Source organism: Schistocerca serialis, chromosome 1 (assembly GCF_023864345.2).
Source record: "Schistocerca serialis cubense isolate TAMUIC-IGC-003099 chromosome 1, iqSchSeri2.2, whole genome shotgun sequence".
Taxonomy (NCBI): Eukaryota; Metazoa; Arthropoda; class Insecta; order Orthoptera; family Acrididae; genus Schistocerca; species Schistocerca serialis.
Window position 1 is genome coordinate 221,490,313 of NC_064638.1, and position 24,381 is coordinate 221,514,693.

The following is a 24,381-nucleotide window of genomic DNA, read 5'->3' on the forward strand; positions in this document are numbered from 1 at the left end:
GGCCCTTACTACCTGGCGCTTTTACTAATATCTCGAATTGTTGGTCTTAGTGTATCTTTTCTTAACGTGCGTCGTTTTCGTTACAAATATTTTTTCACTATTTACAAAAAAAGAAATGTTCAAATAAAATGATAACACTGGTTTCATACCAATTTCGGCTAAAGTGGCACATAGTAGCCTCCGTTTCCGTAATTACCGTCGGTCTGCTACAACAGGCAGCCCGTGTAAGGTTTTCAGAAGTCAGCGCACGTTGACTTAGATGAATATCGGACTGGTCCCCTATCCCCGCCGCAGGACTCGAGACATACGCAGGTACGTTTACGGTAACATACAAAACAAGGTTTACAGGATTGACAGACAGATAGATGCTGTACACGACGATCGTCCCTTACGTTAATGGACGATAGTGGCATACAAATAATTTCAAGATCGTGAAACTGAATAAATGTAAACTCCTGGACGACGGGACAACGCAGAGGAGGAAGTAGAAGAAGAGCAAGGGACATAAATATACAGGCTGTATCAAAATTAATAACTAATACGGGTGAAGCTGTAAGACAGTAGGAAAACGTTCTTAATAAGAAATTCAGAAGGGTCGACATTTCTTTACACTTGTACCTGTTAAAAAGATGTTCCACTTTTCGTTGTCGTGGGCTCGGATGCAACGGTGCACCTCTCTGCAGCTAGCTACGAATTATTGCAAATGTGCCTGGAATCATATCATAAATCTTGGTAGGACTTTACAATTCACTGCAACAGTTCTTCAGCAGAATCAGCTGGATTGTTTTACCTCTCACTTGTGAGATGAGTTCAAACAGAAGAATTCAGAGGTTGAGGTCAGACAAGGCAAGTTACTGGCCCTGCTCGGCCTGTCCATCTTGGACCGCATCGGCACGAACGGCAAGTCGTCTTACATCAGCAGAAAAATACCACAGTGTCCCATCTTCCATGCATCACATTCCACAGCCATGGGGGAAATTAGAATTAACAGAAAAAGTTTACATTTCAAATACATTTGTACTCCTCGTTTCTGGACCCATCGTTACTGGAATGCTTCTATTATTGCATAATTTCATGCGTTTTTCGCTGTCGAAGATGAACCACCCAGTGCTTATATATCAAGTGCGATTTGCAGAAGTTCAATGATACGAATATTTTGACTCGTCACGGCACGGTTGCATACGTGATATTGAGGCAGTATTATGTACTTACCGGTGTATATTTGTTAAAATATATATTTGTTAAACCATTCAGTGGCAAGAGCGAGGTAGACTCCAGACAAGCAGCATGAGGCACATTTGGCGACACGTACAAGGCTTGGACGAAAGTATGGAAACACATACTTGAACATAAAGGCAGATGCTTGCCAAACCTGCAGGTTGCGCTGTTGTGTTTGTCTACGAACGGCACCTGTGCAATGTCCTCAATATGTTGCAAGCGTATTTATGTAGTTGTGAGTGCGTTGTGTCTGAGCTAAGTGAAGTAGAACGTGGGCAAATTGTTGGTACTCCTATAGTGAGTGCTTTCGTAACCAAGGACGCCGAAATATTCGGCATTACAGGTGGCAGCGTCTCGAAGATCTATACCTCATACAGGGAAAGCAGACAAACATCATCCTTTGAATCACAACGCGGCCGAAAGTGTGTTTTGAGTGACCGTGACGGGCGATTATTGTAGAGGCTTGTGACGAAAAGTAAGAGGATACCAGATATAAAAGTCACTGCAGAACTGAATGTTCCACTCGCGAACCGCGTCAGCGCCAAAACAACACAAATGGAGCTCAATAAACAGGGAATTGCAGGGCGAGCTGGAATTCCAAAACCATTCATCACTGAGGCAAATGCCCATAACAGGAAAAATTGGTGCCGAAGCCATAAAACTTGGTCTGTGGAGCAATGGAAGAATGTCAGTTGGTCGGATGAGTCTGTTTCACACTGTTTCCAACTTTTGGCGGAGGTAAAACATAACGGAGGTTCAGTGACGATTTGCGCAGCCATATCATGGTATTCCACGGGCACCGGGCTACTTTCCATGGTCGCATTACTGCCGAGGATTGTGTGAGCACTTTGGATGATCATTTTCATCCTGTAGTGCAGTCTCAAAAATGAGATCGACAGGAAGTGCAAAATGGCTAAGCAGGGATGGCTAGAGGACAAATGTAAGGATGTAGAGGCCTATCTCACTAGGGGTAAGATAGATACCGCCTACAGGAAAATTAAAGAGACCTTTGGAGATAAGAGAACGACTTGTATGAATATCAAGAGCTCAGATGGAAACCCAGTTCTAAGCAAAGAAGCGAAAGCAGAAAGGTGGAAGGAGTATATAGAGGGTCTATACAAGGGCGATGTACTTGAGGACAATATTATGGAAATGGAAGAGGATGTAGATGAAGATGAAATGGGAGATATGATACTGCGTGAAGAGTTTGACAGAGCACTGAAAGACCTGAGTCGAAACAAGGCCCCCGGAGTAGACAATATTCCATTGGAACTACTGACGGCCGTGGGAGAGCCAGTCCTGACAAAACTCTACCATCTGGTGAGGAAGATGTATGAAACAGGCGAAATACCCTCAGACTTCAAGAAGAATATAATAATTCCAATCCCAAAGAAAGCAGGTGTTGACAGATGTGAAAATTACCGAACTATCAGCTTAATAAGTCACAGCTGCAAAATACTAACACGAATTCTTTACAGACGAATGGAAAAACTAGTAGAAGCCAACCTCGGGGAAGATCAGTTTGGATTCCGTAGAAACACTGGAACACGTGAGGCAATACTGACCTTACGACTTATCTTAGAAGAAAGATTAAGGAAAGGCAAACCTACGTTTCTAGCATTTGTAGACTTAGAGAAAGCTTTTGACAATGTTGACTGGAATACTCTCTTTCAAATTCTAAGGGTGGCAGGGGTAAAATACAGGGAGCGAAAGGCTATTTACAATTTGTACAGAAACCAGATGGCAGTTATAAGAGTCGAGGGACATGAATGGGAAGCAGTGGTTGGGAAGGGAGTAAGACAGGGTTGTAGCCTCTCCCCGATGTTGTTCAATCTGTATATTGAGCAAGAAGTAAAGGAAACAAAAGAAAAATTCGGAGTAGGTTTTAAAATTCATGGAGAAGAAATAAAAACGTTGAGGTTCGCCGATGACATTCTAATTCTGTCAGAGACAGCAAAGGACTTGGAAGAGCAGTTGAATGGAATGGACAGTGTCTTGAAAGGAGGATATAAGATGAACATCAACAAAAGCAAAACAAGGATAATGGAATGTAGTCTAATTAAGTCGGGTGATGCTGAGGGAATTAGATTAGGAAATGAGGCACTTAAAGTAGTAAAGGAGTTTTGCTATTTGGGGAGCAAAATAACTGAAGATGATCGAAGTAGAGAGGATATAAAATGTAGGCTGGCAATGGCAAGGAAAGCGTTTCTGAAGAAGAGAAATTTGTTAACATCCAGTATTGATTTAAGTGTCAGGAAGTCATTTCTGAAAGTATTCGTATGGAGTGTAGCCATGTATGGAAGTGAAACATGGACGATAAATAGTTTGGACAAGAAGAGAATAGAAGCTTTGGAAAGTGGTGCTACAGAAGAATGCTGAAGATTAGATGGGTAGATCACATAACTAATGAGGAAGTATTGAATAGGATTGGGGAGAAGAGAAGTTTGTGGCACAACTTGACCAGAAGAAGGGATCGGTTGGTAGGACATGTTCTGAGGCATCAAGGGATCACCAATTTAGTATTGGAGGGCAGCGTGGAGGGTAAAAATCGTAGAGGGAGACCAAGAGATGAATACACTAAGCAGATTCAGAAGGATGTAGGTTGCAGTAGGTACTGGGAGATGAAAAAGCTTGCACAGGATAGAGTAGCATGGAGAGCTGCATCAAACCAGTCTCAGGACTGAAGACCACAACAACAACAACAACAGTGCAATGTTTGTTCCCCAGTGCTGACGCTGTGCTGCAAGAGGACAGAGCCCCTGTTCACACAGCCCGCGCATCCACGATTGGTTTAGTGAGCACAAGGATGAATTCTCACGAGATCTCACTAGTATTGAGGGTTTGTGGTCTACGTTGGAAAGAAGGTGTATGAATGCTATCCACAGCCATCATCGTTCCAGAACTTGCCACTATTTTGCAGGAAAAATGGTATAAGATTCCCTTGAAAAACATACAGGACCTGTATTTACCCGTTTCTAGACAACTAGAAGGTATTAAAAAAAAAAAAAAAAAAAAAAAAAAAACAACGTTCAAAAGTATGTGAAATCTTATGGGACTTAACTTCTAAGGTCATCAGTCCCTAAGATTACACACTACTTAACCTAAATTATCCTAAGGACAAACACACACACCCATGCCCGAGGGAGGACTCGAACCTCCGCCGGGACCAGCCGCGCAGTCCATGACTACAGCGCCCAAGACCGCTCCGCTAATTCCGCACGCCAAGGTATTTTCAACGCAACGATTTTCCTGTAGCGTATTAGGGATGGAATGTGTTGTATTCCTTGTGTTTCCGTATTTTTGTCCACAGCCACCCCCGCTCCTCCCCCCCACCAGCTCCTCCCTCCCCCCAGCTCCTCCCTCCCACCGGCTCCTCCCTCCTCCCCAGCTCCTCCCTCCACCCAGCTCCTCCCTCCCCCCCCAGCTCCTCCCTCCCCCCAGCTCCTCCCTCCCCCCAGCTCCTCCCCCCCCTAGCATGCCGGGGTGGCCGAGGGGTTCTAGGCGCTACAGTCTGGAACGCGCGACGGCTACGGTCGCAGTTTCGAATCCTGCCTCGGGCATGGATGTGTGTGATGTCCTTAGGTTAGTTAGGTTTAAGTAGTTCTAGGTTCTAGGGAACTGATGACCTCAGAAGTTAAGTCCCATAGTGCTCAGAGCCATTTGAACCATTTCCTCCCCCCACCCCCAGCTCCTCCCCCCACCAACTCCTCCTCCTCTAGCTCCTCCACCGAGCGAGGTGGCGCAGTGGTTAGCACACTGGACTCGCATTCGGGAGGACGACGGTTCAATCCCGCGTTCGGCCGTCCTGATTTAGGTTTTCCGTGATTTCCCTAAATCGCTCCAGGCAAATGCCGGGATGGTTCCTTTGAAAGGGCACGGCCAACTTCCTTCCCCGTTCTTCCCTAAACCGATGAGACCGATGACCTCGCAGTTTGGTCCTTTCCCCCAAAACAACCAACAAAACCTAGCTCCTCCCCCCCCCCCCCAGCTCTTCCCCCCGATCCTCACCCTGCGTAGCTCCTGATCACGTATCAAGAGGTATTTTATGCAAGGTCATAAAGTTCAAACTGGACAGAGAAAACAGGTGATGTATCACAGGATTTCTGTAAAATAGACCTAACCAGGAAACTCAACAAATCCTTTTGTTCCGGTGGAAGGAGTGCGCATACGACACCAAGTGAGTAGACAATCTGGCAGAAGCCAGTACAGCAGTTTCTCGGAACCTAACCGCCGAATAAAATACCAAGGGCTTTCCTGGTTGTACAGGAGCTCTCTTGTAGACGGGCGGGGTAAGGGAGAGGAGGCATCTCCGCAAACAACGGCGGGTCCTTATGTCACTGAGATAGATAACCGCGGTCTGCAGAAAAATCCTGGCAGAATTGTTCCTCTGGTTAGTGCACATTATTCTCACAATATCATGTGCGTTGAAAGCAAATAAGAAAATATGCCATTTTTACCGGGGTTCCTGCGTTCATAAGTCCTTTGGATGACCAGTGTGTTGCTAAGCCCACCCGCCTTGCCCTTATCGATCCACGGTCACAATACTGATGGTCGGCTTTCGAAGTAGGATCGAATTGATGTCCTTGCATCCAGAGGATTTTAACTTAGAATAATGTAAGGGGTTGCACTTTCAGAGTAATCGTTCAGAAACATTAATCTGGCGACGTTAGTTTATTCACTTACTGCAAATAGCGATAACAGGCACAGTCGGCCGGAGTTATCGGTGAGTCATGGGCGATTAAGAAATCTCACGAGGCAGGTAGATGGTTCCTGAGACAAAAAACACTATAACCAAAGCACAGTGTAACTTATTGACCGGTACAATGGCGCTACAGTAATTTGTTGCTACGTTACCTAAGTTGCATCAGTATCCTTGAAAGTATATGTACAAACTGCAGCGGCCTGAAATTGATCGCGTAACAAGTGCTTGCAACTGCGCCATAGTTTTATCACGAATAGTTCCGCTACGCGCGCGTGACGCCGTTTAGTTCGCAGATAACATCTTTGTTTCTTTTTCTCACGAAGACTGAGAGATAGAGATCAGTAGAAGTCTCAGTGAAGGGAATTCTGTGCAATGGAGTAATCCCTCGGACTGACCGTGAGAGGGAAAGGCCAAGAAAGCGACCTCCGCGAGAGTGCGTCAATTGTTTCGCCGCGTTCGGGCGATTGCGACTGGACGCCGGAAGTGCATTCGCGAGCAGACGGCCGTGTGGCGACCGACGGAATCGTTGCTCCAGTCGGCCGGAGAGCACTCGGCAAGCCGAGCGCTGCGACGGGCTCTTGACGCCGCTCCACTCGTCGAGTTTTCGAGAGTGCCAGTCGAGTGACTCTCGGCGAGGCACAGCTGCCACGGGGTCGCTTCTCGGAACCCCAAATGGACGCCTAACGTTCGCAGTACGCGGGACACCGGACGTGAGTGTCTGGCCAGTGGTTTGCGGAAAAGCGGCGCGGCGTCACGCGGACAAATTGCGTTAGTGGAGGCCGATTGCGGATGACAGCGCGAGGGAAAGCGGGCGGGCAGGCGCCCACGCGGTGCCGCAGAATCCAGGCGCCTGCGCGCTCTCGCCCATGACCATAACTCGCTGTCGTTGCTCGTCGCCCTTCGTGTTTTCAGAAGCATGCTAGGCCTCGGCTGCGCAGCTTCTCAGTTTGGTTTTAAGGGACTTGGCTTCACCGTAAATTCTTCGTTATACAGCTTCTCAGTTTCTGAAAGTCGTCACCACCACCACCACCACCACCAGTTAACCCTGCGACGGGTGGTCATCAAAGTACACCTCAAAACTTCGCCATTGAAGATGCTTCGTAAATAACTCATCCGAACAGGCCTCGGAATGCCCAACGGTACCGACTAACCTCCGTTTCACTCTCAGCCGATAGGCGTCACTGTATGCGGATATGGAGGGGCACGTCGTCAGCATTCCACTCTCCCGGCCGTTGTCAGCTTTCGTGAACGGAGCCGTTACTTTTCAGTCATGTAGCTCCTCAAGTGGCCTCACAAGACCTGAGTGCACCCTGCTTGCCAACAGCACTCGCCAACCCGGGCGGTCACCTAGCCGAGTGGGACCCGGGCGGTCACCTAGCCGAGTGGGACCCGGGCGGTCACCTAGCCGAGTGGGACCCGGGCAGTCACCTAGCCGAGTGCGACCCGGGCGGTCACCTAGCCGAGTGGGACCCGGGCGGTCACCTAGCCGAGTGGGACCCGGGCGGTCACCTAGCCGAGTGGGACCCGGGCGGTCACCTAGCCGAGTGCGACCCGGGCGGTCACCTAGCCGAGTGGGACCCGGGCGGTCACCTAGCCGAGTGCGACCCGGGCGGTCACCTAGCCGAGTGGGACCCGGGCGGTCACCTAGCCGAGTGGGACCCGGGCGGTCACCTAGCCGAGTGGGACCCGGGCGGTCACCTAGCCGAGTGGGACCCGGGCGGTCACCTAGCCGAGTGGGACCCGGGCGGTCACCTAGCCGAGTGGGACCCGGGCGGTCACCTAGCCGAGTGGGACCCGGGCGGTCACCTAGCCGAGTGGGACCCGGGCAGTCACCTAGCCGAGTGCGACCCGGGCGGTCACCTAGCCGAGTGGGACCCGGGCGGTCACCTAGCCGAGTGCGACCCGGGCGGTCACCTAGCCGAGTGGGACCCGGGCGGTCACCTAGCCGAGTGGGACCCGGGCGGTCACCTAGCCGAGTGCGACCCGGGCGGTCACCTAGCCGAGTGGGACCCGGGCGGTCACCTAGCCGAGTGCGACCCGGGCGGTCACCTAGCCGAGTGGGACCCGGGCGGTCACCTAGCCGAGTGGGACCCGGGCGGTCACCTAGCCGAGTGGGACCCGGGCGGTCACCTAGCCGAGTGGGACCCGGGCGGTCACCTAGCCGAGTGGGACCCGGGCGGTCACCTAGCCGAGTGGGACCCGGGCGGTCACCTAGCCGAGTGGGACCCGGGCGGTCACCTAGCCGAGTGGGACCCGGGCGGTCACCTAGCCGAGTGGGACCCGGGCGGTCACCTAGCCGAGTGGGACCCGGGCGGTCACCTAGCCGAGTGGGACCCGGGCGGTCACCTAGCCGAGTGCGACCCGGGCGGTCACCTAGCCGAGTGGGACCCGGGCGGTCACCTAGCCGAGTGGGACCCGGGCGGTCACCTAGCCGAGTGGGACCCGGGCGGTCACCTAGCCGAGTGGGACCCGGGCGGTCACCTAGCCGAGTGGGACCCGGGCGGTCACCTAGCCGAGTGCGACCCGGGCGGTCACCTAGCCGAGTGGGACCCGGGCGGTCACCTAGCCGAGTGGGACCCGGGCGGTCACCTAGCCGAGTGGGACCCGGGCGGTCACCTAGCCGAGTGCGACCCGGGCGGTCACCTAGCCGAGTGGGACCCGGGCGGTCACCTAGCCGAGTGGGACCCGGGCGGTCACCTAGCCGAGTGGGACCCGGGCGGTCACCTAGCCGAGTGCGACCCGGGCGGTCACCTAGCCGAGTGGGACCCGGGCGGTCACCTAGCCGAGTGGGACCCGGGCGGTCACCTAGCCGAGTGGGACCCGGGCGGTCACCTAGCCGAGTGGGACCCGGGCGGTCACCTAGCCGAGTGGGACCCGGGCGGTCACCTAGCCGAGTGGGACCCGGGCGGTCACCTAGCCGAGTGGGACCCGGGCGGTCACCTAGCCGAGTGGGACCCGGGCGGTCACGTAGCCGAGTGCGACCCGGGCGGTCGCCTAGCTGCATTTGTTGCTATATGTATACTGTTCTTCATAAGTTAGAGAGCTTCTTCGATGAATTTTGCACAGCATACATACCATACTTAGAGGTACATGAAACTCTAGAATTTATTTAATTTACGGAAAAACGAATGAGCTGTTGTATTTTAAACTTCATGTTTAGAAAAAAACACAAATTTTGTAGTTAATTACCTAAATTTTTACCACAGTTTTTAATAGACGTGGAAAATTCTAGAGTTTCATACACCTTTAAGTATGGTTTGGATGCTGTGCAAAATTCATCGAAGAATCTCTCTTATTTATAAAGAAAAGTGTACCTATAGCAACAAATGCTGCCCTTAGTAAGTGAAAAAATGATGAAATTTCACATGTAAAAAAATTATTTCGTTATGTTTTACAACTTCCACTGCTAAAAGTGTGAATTCTGAATCCTTCCTGGTGATGCTGACAAAGTTTTATGAATTTATTTGTTAAAGTATAGACAGTGGAAATAAAAATGTCCTGTGATGCCTCTCCTGCTCCAAGTCGGCCCGTTTGACGTCCTACGTCCCGTACCTTCATAAACGGAAGTCGCATGCTGCATCTCCACACGCATACAGACGCACCAACTCACAAGGAAACCTCCCCATCGGTTCCCCCTCAGGTTTAGTTATAAGTTGGCACAGTGGATAGGCCTTGAAAAACTGAACACAGATCAATCGAGAAAACAGAAAGAAGTTGTGTAGAACTATGAAAAAAAAATAAGCAAAATATACAAACTGAGTAGTCGATGCGCAAGATAGGCAACATCAAGGGTAGTGTGAGCCAGGAGCGCCGTCGTTCCGTGGTTAGCGTGAGTAGCTGCGGAACGAGAGGTCCTTGGTTCAAGTCTTCCCTCGAGTGAAAAGTTTAATTTTTTATTGTGAGACAACTATGAAAGTTCAGGCACTCACACATAATGAACTTAGCTCTCCGAAATTCCAGGACACGTTCAGATATGCTTGGACATATGCAGGATTTGACGGTCTACACACGGATAAATTTGAAAACGTTAAAAACATATGTTTTGACAGAGCACAGGGAAAACTGTGCGACTGTGAAACTGTTGCATTCATTTGTTGCAGTTTATGTGACAAACTCTTATGTTTTCATCACTTTTTTGGGAGTGATTATCACATCCACAAGGAAACCTAAATCGGGCAAGGTAGAAGAATCTTTTCACCCAATCGCCAAATGTGCAAGTTAGGTGCGTCGACAACATATTCCTGGCATGTGACGCACATGCCGTCACCAGTGTCGTATAGAATATATCAGACGTGTTTTCCTGTGGAGGAATCGGTTGACCTATGACCTTGCGATCAAACGTTTTCGATTTCCATTGGAGAGACACGTCCTTTCGTCTACTAATCGCACGGTTTTGCGGTGCGGTCGCAAAACACTGACACTAAACTTATTACAGTGAACAGAGAGGTCAATGTACGAACGGACAGATCATAACTTTGCGAGAATATAGAAAGTAAACTTTTCACTCGAGGGAAGACTTGAACCAAGGATCTCTCGTTCCGCAGCTGCTCACGCTAACCACGGGACCACGGCGCTCCTGAGCTCACACTATCCTTGATGTTGCCTATCTTGCGCATGTACTACTCAGTCTGTATATTTTGCTTATTTTTTTTTTTTCGTAGTTCCACACAACTTCTTCCTGTTTCCTGGATTGACCTGTGTTCAGTTTTTCAAGGCCTATCCACTGTGCCAACTTATAACTTAATCTGAGGGGGATGCGATGGGGAGGTTCACTTGTCAGTACCAGTTTGAAGAAACGCGGAACGTTTGATGGATACTGATCTGTAGCATGTGCAATGTCAAAACTAATTCGCTGTTCACCGCGGAATTAGTGTGTGTTGGCCAACCGTAACTGGGATGCTGCGTACGCTCCTGACAATACGATAGGGAAGTACTGTACGCACGGAGCAGCGGTAGCGCGCTGGCTAGAGCGGTGGGCGGTTGAGCGCGTGGTCCGCGGCGCGGCGCTAGTGTCGCGCGTGGGGCGCCGTGTGCGGCGGGCGCCGGCAGGCGAGGGAGCCGCCGCCAGTGACGGTGCGCGCGCGCCCGGTGCCGGCCGCGGGACAAACGGAGCAGAGCAGATCACAGCACAGCACAGCACAGCATAGCGCAGCGGCGGTGTACGTACAGCCCGGCTCCGCTCGCGACGGGATGTCGATGTCGCCATGGACGACGACGACGAGGCCGCCCGCAAGCAGAGCGTCGTCGATCTCGAGGAGCTGTACGTCTGGCTGCAACAGTTCGAGGACCCCACCATCGGTACGTCCGCAACTTCCTCGTTGCTGTGGCACGATCTGGTGGCCAAGTCACTTCAACTAACTACGTATAAACCACGGTTCGAACGAAATTAAACCCCTGGATGTTTCCCATCCCTCAACATCTTTATCTATTTATCACTCACACAATTCAAATTCCGCGTGAAGTACGAAGTCAGAGGTAGTCCAGAAACATCTACCAAACACTAAATTGTCATAATTCAAAAAATTTCGTTATTCACTGCAGTTACCGGTTTCGAACTTAACCAGTTACTCTTCGTATACAATACGCAACATCATAATAGGAATTAACTTCATTTTCAGTTGTTTAAAATTGTTTTTCGCTGTAGGACACCGTGGCGCTGACAAGACGTGCAACAAAGGATCAGTGACGCTGTTATCTTTTTTCTACTGGACCACTCTCAAAGATGGACTGAGATAATTCGAAACCGCTGAAGGCAATTTGGCCATAGAATTACTTGAATACAGCTGCTATTTAATTATTCGTAGCTTTTTGAGAAGTGGTTAAATTTGCCGAGCAACAATGGTCACTTGTAACTGGTCTGACAATGGTTGAAGGAACACGAATATATTGCTTTTTACGTGGAAAACGCCAAGGTGCTACTCTTAGGTCCTTTGTTCGTCACCCCCCCATTGCGGATATCAGAAGCCGAAGTTCAAATATACGAGTAGCTCAGTACTCGGTACGGGCTTTTGTTGAAGTTTCGAGAACATACCTTCACCGAGGAGTCAAGCAGTATATGTATTCCTCCCTCGTACGTATATCTCGCGAAGAGACCATAAGGATAAAATCAGAGAGATAAGATCCCACACAGAGGCATACCGACAATCGTTCTTCCCACGAACAATACGGGACTGGAATAGAAGGGAGAACCGATAGAAGTACTCAAGGTACCCTCCAGGTGGCTTGCGGAGTATGGATGTAGATGTAGAGATTGTTTTCTGCTCGGTGTGAATTTGCCACCGCTGAAGGTTTAAGCACCCTCGTATTTTCTTTCCCCCATCCGCAACAGGCGTCGAGTAGTTGATTCGAAAAACATAGAAAGATAGCAGTTTACACCATCCAATCGTAACGGTAGTCTGATAAGATATTTAAGCAATTTTCGTGATTGAGATACTGCATTCACATTCGATTTGATTTTCGATGCGTTAAAATAATAACTTGTATATCCATGATATATATGTGAAAATACGGAGCAGTACGCTTATAGAAATGCATAATAATGCAAAGGCGGTTCGTTTCAATGGACTTGTGCAACTGGAACAGTTCTTTGTTTGTTCATTATTATAAATCAGAATGTTGCAATTACATTTACTAGTTTTTACGCCGCAATCGTAATGTTTATACGAGACACTGAGACTGCTACAGTTCACACTAAGCTGTGAAAACGATAGCCCGACATTACGTGAATATATTGGTATTTTCTTTGTTAATTTAATTGCATAGTACTGGAACGTTCGATAGCGAAAGTGAACATGGCCATTTTTACATTCTTAAAAAAAAAATCAGTTTTTTGCTTGTCAGAGTGTGCGACTGTCATTAATTCTGCTCTCAAACAAATATCAATTTAATTTTTTGTGTTATAATATTAAAATAGTTTCCTGGGATCTTTGTTTGCACTATCGGAAGAGAGAGAATTTGATTCTTTGCTTTATATCGCTGCACGAAAGTGAATGAATGCAGTAAGCGAGCTCGGACGTGGGTAGACGCATTGTCTCACAGCGCGAGAAGAAAGAAGTTGACCTGCCCTTTTGAAAGCCGTGTACAGTTCTCGGTATGGTGTACGTGTAGAGCAGTTGGGCAGAGACCTCACGGAGAATGCGGTCGCGCTACGCAGGTACCGGCGTGGCGCTTCCGCCTGGACACGCCTACGCAGCCGGCGCATGCATCGCTCTCCGCTGTTTCGCAGAAGGTCCCCCCCCCCCCGGCTGCAGGGGCAGTGACCCAGTCGCCGCAGCACTGGGACACCAGCCATTGTCACAATTCAGACGTACCGGAAATGGCGCCGCAGCAGCCTCTGACCAGGCGCCAGTGTGGCTGTGCGCCCGCTGCCGTCCTCACCCACTCATCCGGCACACCGGTTTTCCACGGGGTATCTTCTCCGAGTTTCTTCTTTTATTATACCGTCACTCTTCCCACGTTTACCGCCATTCGTCCCAAGTCTGCTTCGCCCCGTGCCTAATACTAAGCGTTTTGGCAATACTGCTGTAGTCCAGGTTATCGAAGAGATCCATCCACCTGATCCTGTCTCGCATACTTCGTAGTCCTACGCTGTTCCTACATTTACTTTCTTGCCGTCTCGAACACCTCATTTCTCAAGCTGCGACATCGTCGCGGAAAAACAGTTACCCGTATATGTAATAAGTTTCCTTTAATTTACGTCTATGGTCACACTCTTTTTGTTTAACAGATTACCGGTTTCGGTCTTTAATGACCATCGTCAGATCTGTTTCATAAAGACAAAGTCCTAATGCACTGCAGCCGTACTGGCATCGTCAAATGTTAAATGCGGAATCAGCACCAGCATCGTCAAATACATATAAATCACATCAAATGCACGAGTCATGTTGTCAGTAATACTGAATATTCTGCAAACAGACGGTAACCTCCATTGCGCCAGTTGTTAGGGTTTCTACCGTTCCATTCAAGTACGGAGCGCGGGAGGAATGAATGCTTAAATGCTTGTTTGCGCTTTGTAAGTAGTGGAACTCTCTCTCCGCTATTCCTAGGGCAGCGAAACTTAGAGGTTGTAGCATATTCCCGGATTTATTACTGAAAGCTGGTTCGTGAAACTTTGGTGCATCTGTCTTCAAGTGTCTGCCTGCCAGTTCAGTTTCTTCAGCATCTCCGAGACGTTCTCCCAAGGGTCACTCTGTTAGTTCAAAATGATTCAAATGGCTCTGAGTACTATGGGACTTAACTTCTCAGGTCATCAGTTCGGTAGAACTTAGAACTACTTAAACCTAACTAACCTAAGGATATCACACACATCCATGCCCGAGGCAGGATTCGAACCTGCGACCGTAGGGGTCGCGCGGTTCCAGACTGTAGCGCCTAGAACCGCTCGGCCACTACGGCCGGCACCCTCTTAGTCCTATATGTTATAAGTCCCACGCACTCTAGCAATATTATAGGGTGGCCCACACAAGTGCTTCGTAAACGATCTCCTTTGTAAGCTAATTGCATTTTCCTAGTATTCTACCAACGAACCGAAGTGTGCCACCTGGTTTACCCACGACCGAACGTATGTGATCGTTCTATTTCATATCTCTTTCAAGTTATTACACTCTGGTATTTGTATGAGTTAACCGATTCCAGTTTTAGGGGTAGGCTGCTACTTTTTTTCGTTTTATGAAGCGCGCATTATTGCATTTGTGAACATTTAAAGCAAGTTGCCAGTTTTTGCACCACTTTCAAATCTTATCAAGATCCGACCTGGGTATGTACGCATATTATTAAGACAGTTCTTCGTTATTGATAACCGCATCATCTGCGAAAACTCTGAGATTATCTACTATTGTCTTTAAGGTAATTAATATACAATATGAACAATAAAGGTCCCAGCACAGTTTCCTGTCCGCATCTCGTGGTCGTGCGGTAGCGTTCTCGCTTCCCGCGCCCGTGTTCCCGGGTTCGATTCCCGGCGGGGTCAGGGATTTTCTCTGCCTCGTGATGGCTGGGTGTTGTGTGATGTCCTTAGGTTAGTTAGGTTTAAGTATTTCTAAGTTCTAGGGGACTGATGACCATAGATGTTAAGTCCCATAGTGCTCAGAGCCATTTGAACCATTTTTTGAACAGTTTCCTGGGTACGCCTGAAGACACCTCTACACCTCTCGATGATTGTCCATTCAAGATAACATGCTGCGTTCTCCCTATCGAGAAACCCTCTGTTCATAGTATTTCAACTTCTTAATTACTGTTGACTGCGTCATTCACATAACTTAATTCGTCTGTATTGTTTTGGAACATGCACGCATTCTTAGAATGACAGGTGATCCCAGAAAGCCGAATGACTTCCACCTTTCAGTATGGCTGTTATAACTGAACTGTTTAGTGTTGTTAATCTAAATACCAGGATTTGGCAGGCAGAGTTAATGTGCGATAAATATAGGGTATGATGAATCACTAAGGCTTCTCAGGTTGAGTGTAAGCTAGGCCAAAACACACACATTACCCAGGTGGGATTGCGTTCTGAGAATCGGCGAGAAAGTGTTCTGGATGAACCTGACAATCAGGTGCTCATTCAAGCCAAACGTACGTGGTCATTGTGTTCTCTGCCTTCTTTATACGCCAGATATTACGACTAGACCTTGGCTTTCAGCGAATATGAGCATTTGTTAATGTGAAACTTGACGTGAATAAATACATAAGTAAATAAATAAATAAGTACAGAAGTTGAGTGTAGCTCTGCGACAGTTATTTCCTGCAGTTGAGGAATGGTGTCGGAGAGGAACATCCTTGGATACTGCCTGTAGTTTTCAACCTCGGAAAAATAGGCCGTTACTCAACAGCAATGGAAGTTTCTAATAAATTATTCGGATGGCGAGACGAAGAATCAGAACTGGCCAAGCTGGTGAATGGACAGGCCCATAGCCAATTGTGTAGATCGTGAGTGAAGGAAATTTCCCGGTGTGGGCGCTTCAGCATTGCCCAGGGCTGGTTCTCCAAATGACACGCTTTTAATCTTCCTATCGAAATACTAGGAATTATCACTTGGAGTTCATGTGCGGTGTTTATAGCGTATGAAATATCACAAAAGCTTCGGGCACTGTGTACAAGCGAAACCAAAACACTCGTGACCCGGAGGGATTGCTACTTGAGAATCGGCGAGGAAGTGCTGTGGGTGAGCAGATAAAGTTAAACAGGTAACTTACAAAATAAACCTCTTGTTCAAGTTGAATTATATGTTTTAGAAATTCACATGTTGCTGTTGCACCAAGGGTGCCACTGTTCGAAGCTAGCTCACCATACCAGTGTTCTACGCAAAGTACGTAATTGTAATAATAGTAGTTCCTATCAGGTCATCGACACTTAAAATTTATTCCCATGTAAGTACACTGGGTAGTTCTTAATATGTTGTGTCCATTGCCATAAAACATCACTACATGTAAAGTACTGTGGACCTCGTGCACCATTGTCTTTCAACGTAATAGTTCAAAGGCTTTTGACAAAAATTATAAATGCTTTTCATACGATGAGGTACACAGAACACGGCAGATGTTCTTTGTTTGGGTACATCGATAGAAAAATCCTATCGATGTAGGTTTCTAAGACAACACAGCATTCACTTTTTGGTAGGTGAAAGGATGTAAATCTTAAAGAATAAGAAGTATTGTTATTAGATTGAAACACCAGCAGATCAAGAATTGAAGTTCACGGATACAGTACAAGGTAAAACGGACATACCATTAACAGTTTACGTTTGAACTGTGGGTGGAGACTTCGGGCTGATTGAGCTAGTAATGTTTATCGTAGAAAGTGTTCCTGTTTTATCAGCTCTAGTGATAGAACTTGGTTTGCTGCTTTCCTCTAAGGATTTATGGAATAGACATAAACAGCTGACACTATGTGTTTTGCCTTACATTGAATTTGTAAAGCATAATATATCTTACCCGTAAAGTGGACGCTACTGATTCGAGTCATACCCCAGGAACGCGTGTGTGTTAAAATATCTCCACCTGTCCTGTCTGTGTAATGTCTAATGTGTTGCGAATGTAAGTGAAATTAGTAAAAGATAATACTAACATGTGAATAAGATACATAAATTGATTGCGCCCATAAAAGCTGATGGGATATTTGTGGTCTAAGTTGCCATATGCCAATTAATAATAATGATTTTGGAGCAGAGAGCCGTGTCCTATTAATACAGAATTTGAAAGCTCGTTATTTCTGATATGGTGAAAAAGGATCTTTCGCCGTCGTTGTTTATCTCCCAGCAAAGCCAATGTCAGCCGCCTGTAACATTCGACAGCCGTTTCATTGTGTTGTATGTTTATTGACTCATTCGGTATAATGAGCACGTAATCTCACTTGAGTAGTAGATACGGGGTCTATCTTGTAATTAGGCTCTTGGTGTTAACAGTTATCTCCAAGACGTAGACGGCGAATTGTTCATCTATCCGTCGATATAAACGTTTCCATCACCCAGGGCAGACTGAATGGTAACCATGTCAGAACCCTGCTTTCGATTCGCGATCGACCCACGCCTCTTTTTAATACGATTCTTGTCAGACTGCAGCCATATTCCTTTCGAAACTCGTGGTGAAGTAGCTAGTCGTTAATGAGCTCGTTGTCGACAGAACATTACGCCCAGGTGCTACGACTCCGCCCATCATAAAGTCGCGTAGTGCGTTGCCGCGTTGAGCTTTTTACTCCCATGCCTGTCGTTCCGTCTCTGAATTTATAACGACTGCCGGGACGGAATAGGCATAAATAATCTGGCGACCTTAGATAGAATATCTCTCCACGTCCGTGTACGAGTAATGCTAGCTTTCCACAAAGTATATGTGTCGTTGAAAGCTTCCTTATTAGCTTGCAGTTTTACTTCGTGAGAATAGCAACATCTATTAGCGACTACATTTTGACTTCACAATGCGGTACAACTCTATCTACGCAACAATGATTACCGACATCTCCGAACCATATGTTAGCCACAGGCGACGTTTGGCATTGCGTGATCAAAGTAGAGATGCTGTAGACTCCTTTATTCGAGGATTTTTACAGCTGTTACCTTGAGAAACCTGTTCGGCCTTCACTCTCGTCGTTAAACCTACGACACTAATTTATGTAAGGCGTTGCTGTAAGGAAGGAAGCACCACTTAACAAATACACGCCAGTTGTGACTGCTGTCTGTTCTTTAAGATTTTTTTCCCGGAATTTTGTTTTTCTTTGGAGGTTCTAGCTGCATTATTAGCGCACACGCACACAATTTACAAACTGTATCCTGTTTCTTCCGTTGTGTTGCTAAGAAAATCTTAATCTCCTAAACCTTCATTTTAAGTGCTATCTATTACGAAATAACTAGAAGCAGAGATAAGTCCTGTTAACCGACTGCATATGTGTTCCCACGTACTCCACAATTGAATCTTTTGTGAAGCAGAAATGGGCTTCTGAACTATGAATTTAAAACGGGAACACAGATTTCCATTTCCCGATGAAGATATCGGTGTTAATTTTCCATTGCTGTATGAGTTATTTGTACATTCTAAAATACCTCTCTTAATGTCCGAACGTTGTCTCTTTTTACACCCGTAATAGATCTGTGTAATGAACAAAAATTGCTGTATATAATTGGAAAATAGTGTTATACCTTTAGCAAGCACAACTTTCCTCTTTAGCGCCCATACATATTCGGTGTAGTTTCAGCATCGTCAGCGGGTATAGTTTAATTTTTGAAAAGACAAATAAGGCGTTGATGTATTCATCTTGTGGTTCAACCTCCCGTTACAAATATATAACTACAAGATATATATGTCTCAGTGCCAAGCCAGGCGTTTCCGGTAAAATAAAGTGAACTCACTGTCCATGGTTGAACTTCTCCGAAATATGGATGGATATTAAAGAAGAAAATTGGTTTTCTAAGGAAGAACCTATTTCTACACTTACATATTTGAAAGGAAACACGGACAAAAAGGAAGCGTCAACCACAAAGTGAAACATTGCTGTATTTGTGATTCTTCAGTTTCTCCCGGCATATTTCTTGCTCGAACAGTCCGCGGTTGTACTGCCGGTCCATAGCGTCAAGCCACTCGCATTCAAAATCACTTAAGTCAAAATCAAGGATGGTTTCTTTGAAAAGGCAGCTGCTTATTTCCTTCCACGCACCCGATAATTTGAACATATGGTCTTTCTCTAATGAGGTCGATCAGTACACAACGCTTGAAATGTGGTATTTCGTCCTATTTTCGTTATCAGCAGCAAAGTAAATGGACTTCGATGAAGGTGATGTGCAAGCTGAGGCTTCCCTATAAGCGCAGTGGGAGAGCCGATCTGATTCCATAGTTTTCCGGCGAATCGCTCCGCTGCTGAAATAATCGGGGGGGGGGGGGGGGGGGGGGGAGAGAGAGAGATAGAGAGGCGGGGGGGGGGGGGGGGGTTCCTGTCTTACAAACGAAGCTGAGTGATAAAGGCTTTGAACTCATATTGCAGTGTTGCAGGGTTCACATCCTAGTCCACTCATCAGCATGTAGGCTTTACGTGCTTTCACTGATTTATGTAATGAGCCTTAAAAAAGGCCCCGTCTAGTTTTCTTTCTTATCCTTGTCAAATCTGTGCCACTTCTCCTTCTCGAAGTAACTCAGCGTCGACGAAACAAAACTGTAGCCGCGTGGCTCGAGGTGCCTTACCACGGTTCGCGCGGCTCGCCCCGTCGGAAGTTCGAGTCCTCCCTCGGGCATGGGGTGTGTTTTGTCCTTAGCGTAAGTTAGTTTCAGTTAGATTAAATAGTGTGTAAACCTAGTGACTGATGGCATCAGCAGTTTGGTCCCATAGGAACTTACCACAAATTCCCAGTTTTCAAAACAGTAATCTCTGTTGGATTTTATTACGAGATTAATTTACGAGTACATGGAGTTGTTTGAGCATGGGCACGTACAAGAATACGTGAAAGTACTACTCAGTTCAGAATAGTGTGCTGGACGGGTACTCGATACCGGAATCTTTGGCTTCTTTCTGGGAACAGCCCCCCAGATTGCAGCCAAGCCATTCCTCGGCAATATCCGTTTCTCCAGGAGCGCTAGTACCGCAAGCTATGCAGAAGAACATATGTGTACTTTATTAGGTAAGAGAGAGGTACTGACTGAAGTTAATCTGTGATGAGGGGTCATGTGTCATGCTCAGGCAGCTCAACGGTAGAGCAATTTCCTGTCAAAGCAAAAGTTCCAGGTTCGTCTCGGTCCAGCACACAATTTCAATCTATGAAGTTTCGATTCAGTGCGCTTCACTTTGTTCTGAGAACGGGAAATGTCGTGTGGCTAAGGCCTCCCGTCGGTTAGACCGTTAGCCTGGTGCAGGTCTTTCAATTTGACGCCACTTCGGCGACCTGCGCGTCGATGGGGATGAAATGATGATGATTAGGACAACACAACACCCAGTCCCTGAGAGGAGAAAATCTCCGACCCAGCCGGGAATCGAACCCGGGCCCTTAGGATTGACAGTCTGTCACGCTGACCACTCAGCTACTGGGGCGAACCTGAGAACGGGAAAGCGTATGTGAGTCGTCTTCTTCTTCTTCTTATTCTTGGCCTCTGTTAGTATTTTTACGTGGTCCGCTTTTTAATCTGGATTTGGCAAATGTTGGTTGTAGAGGGTGGCTGGGTGCCCTCTCCTCCCGCCGGCCGATGTGGCCGAGCGGTTCTAGGCGCTACAGTCTGGAGCCGCGCAACCGCTACGGTCGCAGGTTCGAATCCTGCCTTGGGCGTGGATGTGTGTGATGTCCTTAGGTTACTTATGTTTAAGTAGTTCTAAGTTCTAGGGGACTGATGACCTCAGCAATTAAGTCCCAAAGTGCTCAGAGCCATTTGAACCCTCTCCTCCCGTTCCATCTTCCCTCTTTCCTCCTGCGGGACGGAATTTTTTGTACACATCTGCGTGCACGTCTACTGTTATCCCCCTCAAGTGGAACTCTTGACTGTTTCCGAATTGTTTGTGAATCCAGTAACTGAGGCGAGGCGTGGGTACCAGGCCTGTATTCACCTGGTCGGATGTGAGAAACCACCTGCAAACCACGTCCAGGCTTGGCGGTACGCCGACCCTCGTTCTTAATCCGACGAGCGGATTCGATCCGCAGCCCGTGCGCCTCCCCGAATCCTGTAAGCGACATTTTAAAGCGCGCTGCTGTCCGGGTGGGTCAGTGATATGTACGTTTATTTTTTTTTTTTACCGTTTCTTCGTCGATATTGGGGAACATCCGGTGTAACTGTACTATGGCGATAGGCGGCTGACGATTTAGCAGCATCGCTTCGTGTTCAGGAACACAGTTAACATCTAGTGATATATGAACAACCTCCTTTGTCGTTCATTACGAATGATTTTCAAGTTGTTGATTTCTGCCCTGTTTAATCATTCGACGATGATGTACCACACGCGGTTCCTATGCCCGATTGAGCAATCGTTTCCAGCAGGAGATGCACGTGTTTTGGCAAAACTTGAGATAAAGTTGCTGCAGAGAAACTGAAAGCTCCCGAATGAGATTTTCACTCTACAGCGGAGTGTGCGCTGATATGAAACTTCCTGGAAGATTAAAACTCTGTGCCGGACCGAGACTCGAACTCTGGACCTTTGCCTTTCGCGGGCAAGTTTGGAAGGTAGGAGATGAGGTACTGGCGGAAGTAAAGCTGTGAGGATGGGGCTGAGTCGTGCTTGGGTAGCTCAATTGGTAGAGCACTTGCCCGCGAAAGGCAAAGGTCCCGAGTTCGAGTCTCGGTCCGGCACACAGTTTTAATCTGGCAGGAAGTTTCAAACTGAAAGTTATTAGCGTGTTCCTGATCTTGCATTCTTAATTCGTTTGCTACATCTACATCTACAAACAGACTCAGTAAGTACCGTACGCTGCGTGGCTTAGTGTACCACTAAAATTTCCACTATCTAATAGACCATAGATCCGTACGAGCCCTGATCTCTATCGTCTTACCAGAACTCTGAATAGAGATTTTGTGGTTGAGCTCATTGGCATACAGCTGATGATTTGTGGGTGGCTTCTATTAACTGCGTCTTATTCACCGGAGCCTTTGTGTTAGTGCTGCGACTCGCTTCCTCGTTATCTGTGTGCTTTCCTTTGTGTCGATGTAAGAACACCAGTGATTGGAAAGTGCTATGTCGTGAGCCTCTTCAAACAGCGGAGGACTAGTGACCTGTTAGCTGCTTGTTTATCGGCGGGTGCTTTCTTAGGAACCTTTGTTTGTAAATGGCAGCTGTTTGCGTGTACGTCGTCAAGAATCCGGGCTGCGGATGTTGCTGGAATGAACTGCATACGTCGAGGCCGGCCGCCAGTGCTGCACCAGATGTTGCGACTGCAGAATGGATCTGCTCTGTATGGCTGAGCAACACATGGGAGCGCCGTATCAACAGCGGTGCCACTCGGGGGAAGTTAACCCAGTTTCTGTACTGTTGGAGAGCCTGCGAAACTCTAAAGCTCGTATGAAAGCAGAGACTTTTCTTAAGAAAACCCCTCACATATTATTACTGTGTTACGGATTAGCAATCGAACGGAGGTACTTCACTTCTGAACGCTATATTCATCGGAAGAAAAAAGTATAGCCAAATGACCTAGCCCGTTGTTGTTCTGGTTAGTTCAGTCGGAACAGCACTGTTCGCGAAAAAGAAGTGTCCAGGTTAAGAATGTTGCGACTCACAAGTTAAATCTGTCTCGCAACGTAATAAATTGCATCGCAATTCTAGATATTTTCGTAGGCGAAGGTTGCGAACATAGGGACACCCTACGACGACACAAATGTTGTAGACAATAGCACAATTCAACATACTTTTCATTCTCGTTTTCTTAATTTATCTGCAACGCTATATACACACGGAATCCTTTCGACGATAGCCATCCAGCGGCGACAACATATGGACGTCTCTCTCTCTCGTATCGATTAGCTGCTAAAGTGTGAATTTCGCACGGAAGTAATATGGATTCGTGATTGAAGACGGTTACCTTCAAATACAGTACATACTTGTATCAAGTAATCTGAAATTAAGAATGTTGTAATATAACGCAACTAGGAGAAGAAAAATGACATTCAAGACATTTAGTAAACATTTATGATCGTGACTCATATTGCATAAGCCATTTTAATATAACTGCAATTACTGCTATTAATCACTCTGTCTTCAGATCACACAGGCTGCACAACACTTCATCAAGTAATTACAGTGTAACAGCTTTAGGTTGTCTCAGGGTGGCAGCAACGTAATAAAGGCAACTGTCGACACAAATTGTTCCGAATGGTGCCGACTTTTAACGGTTACTTCTCGGGGGCCGGCAGCCAACATACAGCGCCCTTAATACAGCTCCTCGATTAGGGACTTAGCCTAATTCATCTAGTTTACCAGTTAATAATAAGACGAGTACATGTGCGGCCGGAAGTTACACCTCACGATGTATTGGCTCTTGAGCAAAAAGATTTACAATCGCTGGTTTACGGTATCACATCCTCATTTCTGTTATTTTATCGGGTAATGCACGGAAAGAATGAATTTCGATACGTCACTGAGACTGAAGCTTTTAGGATGCGCCTCGCGGTGTAGGGCGCCTTGTCACGGTCCGCGCGGCTCCCCCCGTGGGAAGTTCGAGTCCTCCTTCGGGCATGGGTGTGTTTGTTGTCCTTAGCATAAGTTAGTTTAGATTAGATTAAGTAATGCGTAAGCTTAGGGACCGATGACCTCCCATAAGATCTTACCACAAATTCCTAAAAAAAAATTGTGATGCCATTTCTTGTATTGTCTCCCACGGGTGTTTGTCGAGCGATTCTGGAACACTGTCGCACGGTTTAACTATCAAGAAAACGGTCCAATAAGACATGTCGAAACATATCCTGAAATTTTTACACAAGAAGAAAACGAAAGAAATTCGCTGTCAAAATTTTAGCTGGTAAGGAGCACTGCAAATATTTAAAAAATATATATAATATGAAAATTGCCAAATTCGTAACGCGCCGGGAGGCGGTACAAATGTACACAGCTGCTAGCGCTGTAGCAACTGCGAATGCGCAACAAGGGGCGCGCGCACACTCGCACACGCACACACACACACACACACACACACACACACACACACACTCACGACCGAGGTCGGCGGTACGTTTCTAAACAGGAAATAGACACAACCGTATCGTAATTTGTAAAGGACGTTTCAGGTTACCGTTCGTTGATAGTTTCTCTGACACTACCGTATACAGTTACTATTCTCTCTAATTAGCCATTCAAGTAACATCTATTACAAATTATCAGTTGCTTCTTGCAGTATAGGTAAGTATTGACAACACAGATGCACCTGAAGCAATATTTATTGCTCTTTCGCAAGGGATGCCTGCTAGTAGTAAATTTTTTTTTCTTCCAGTTTCTCAGTAATGTGGAATGCAACTAACGAAATCAATTTCTCTGCTAGCCATTTTTATCAGAATTACATGTCGATATGACGCAATTAA

The 24,381-nt window shown here is 47.0% G+C and overlaps 1 protein-coding gene across 5 annotated transcripts in view; it reads left to right on the forward strand.

The window, feature by feature from the left end:
- LOC126466217 (disco-interacting protein 2) overlaps positions 1 to 24,381 on the forward strand; it is a 648,438-nt gene that overhangs the window by 202,772 nt on the left and 421,285 nt on the right. Inside the window, exon 1 of one of the 5 annotated variants that reach the window (XM_050096370.1) lies at positions 11,064 to 11,218. The exons of the other annotated variants lie outside the window; for them this stretch is intronic. Coding sequence (XP_049952327.1) covers positions 11,125 to 11,218 — 94 coding nt within the window. The 5' untranslated portion in view covers positions 11,064 to 11,124. Of the gene's footprint in view, positions 1 to 11,063; positions 11,219 to 24,381 lie in introns of those variants that run through there. 5 annotated transcript variants of the gene reach the window in all.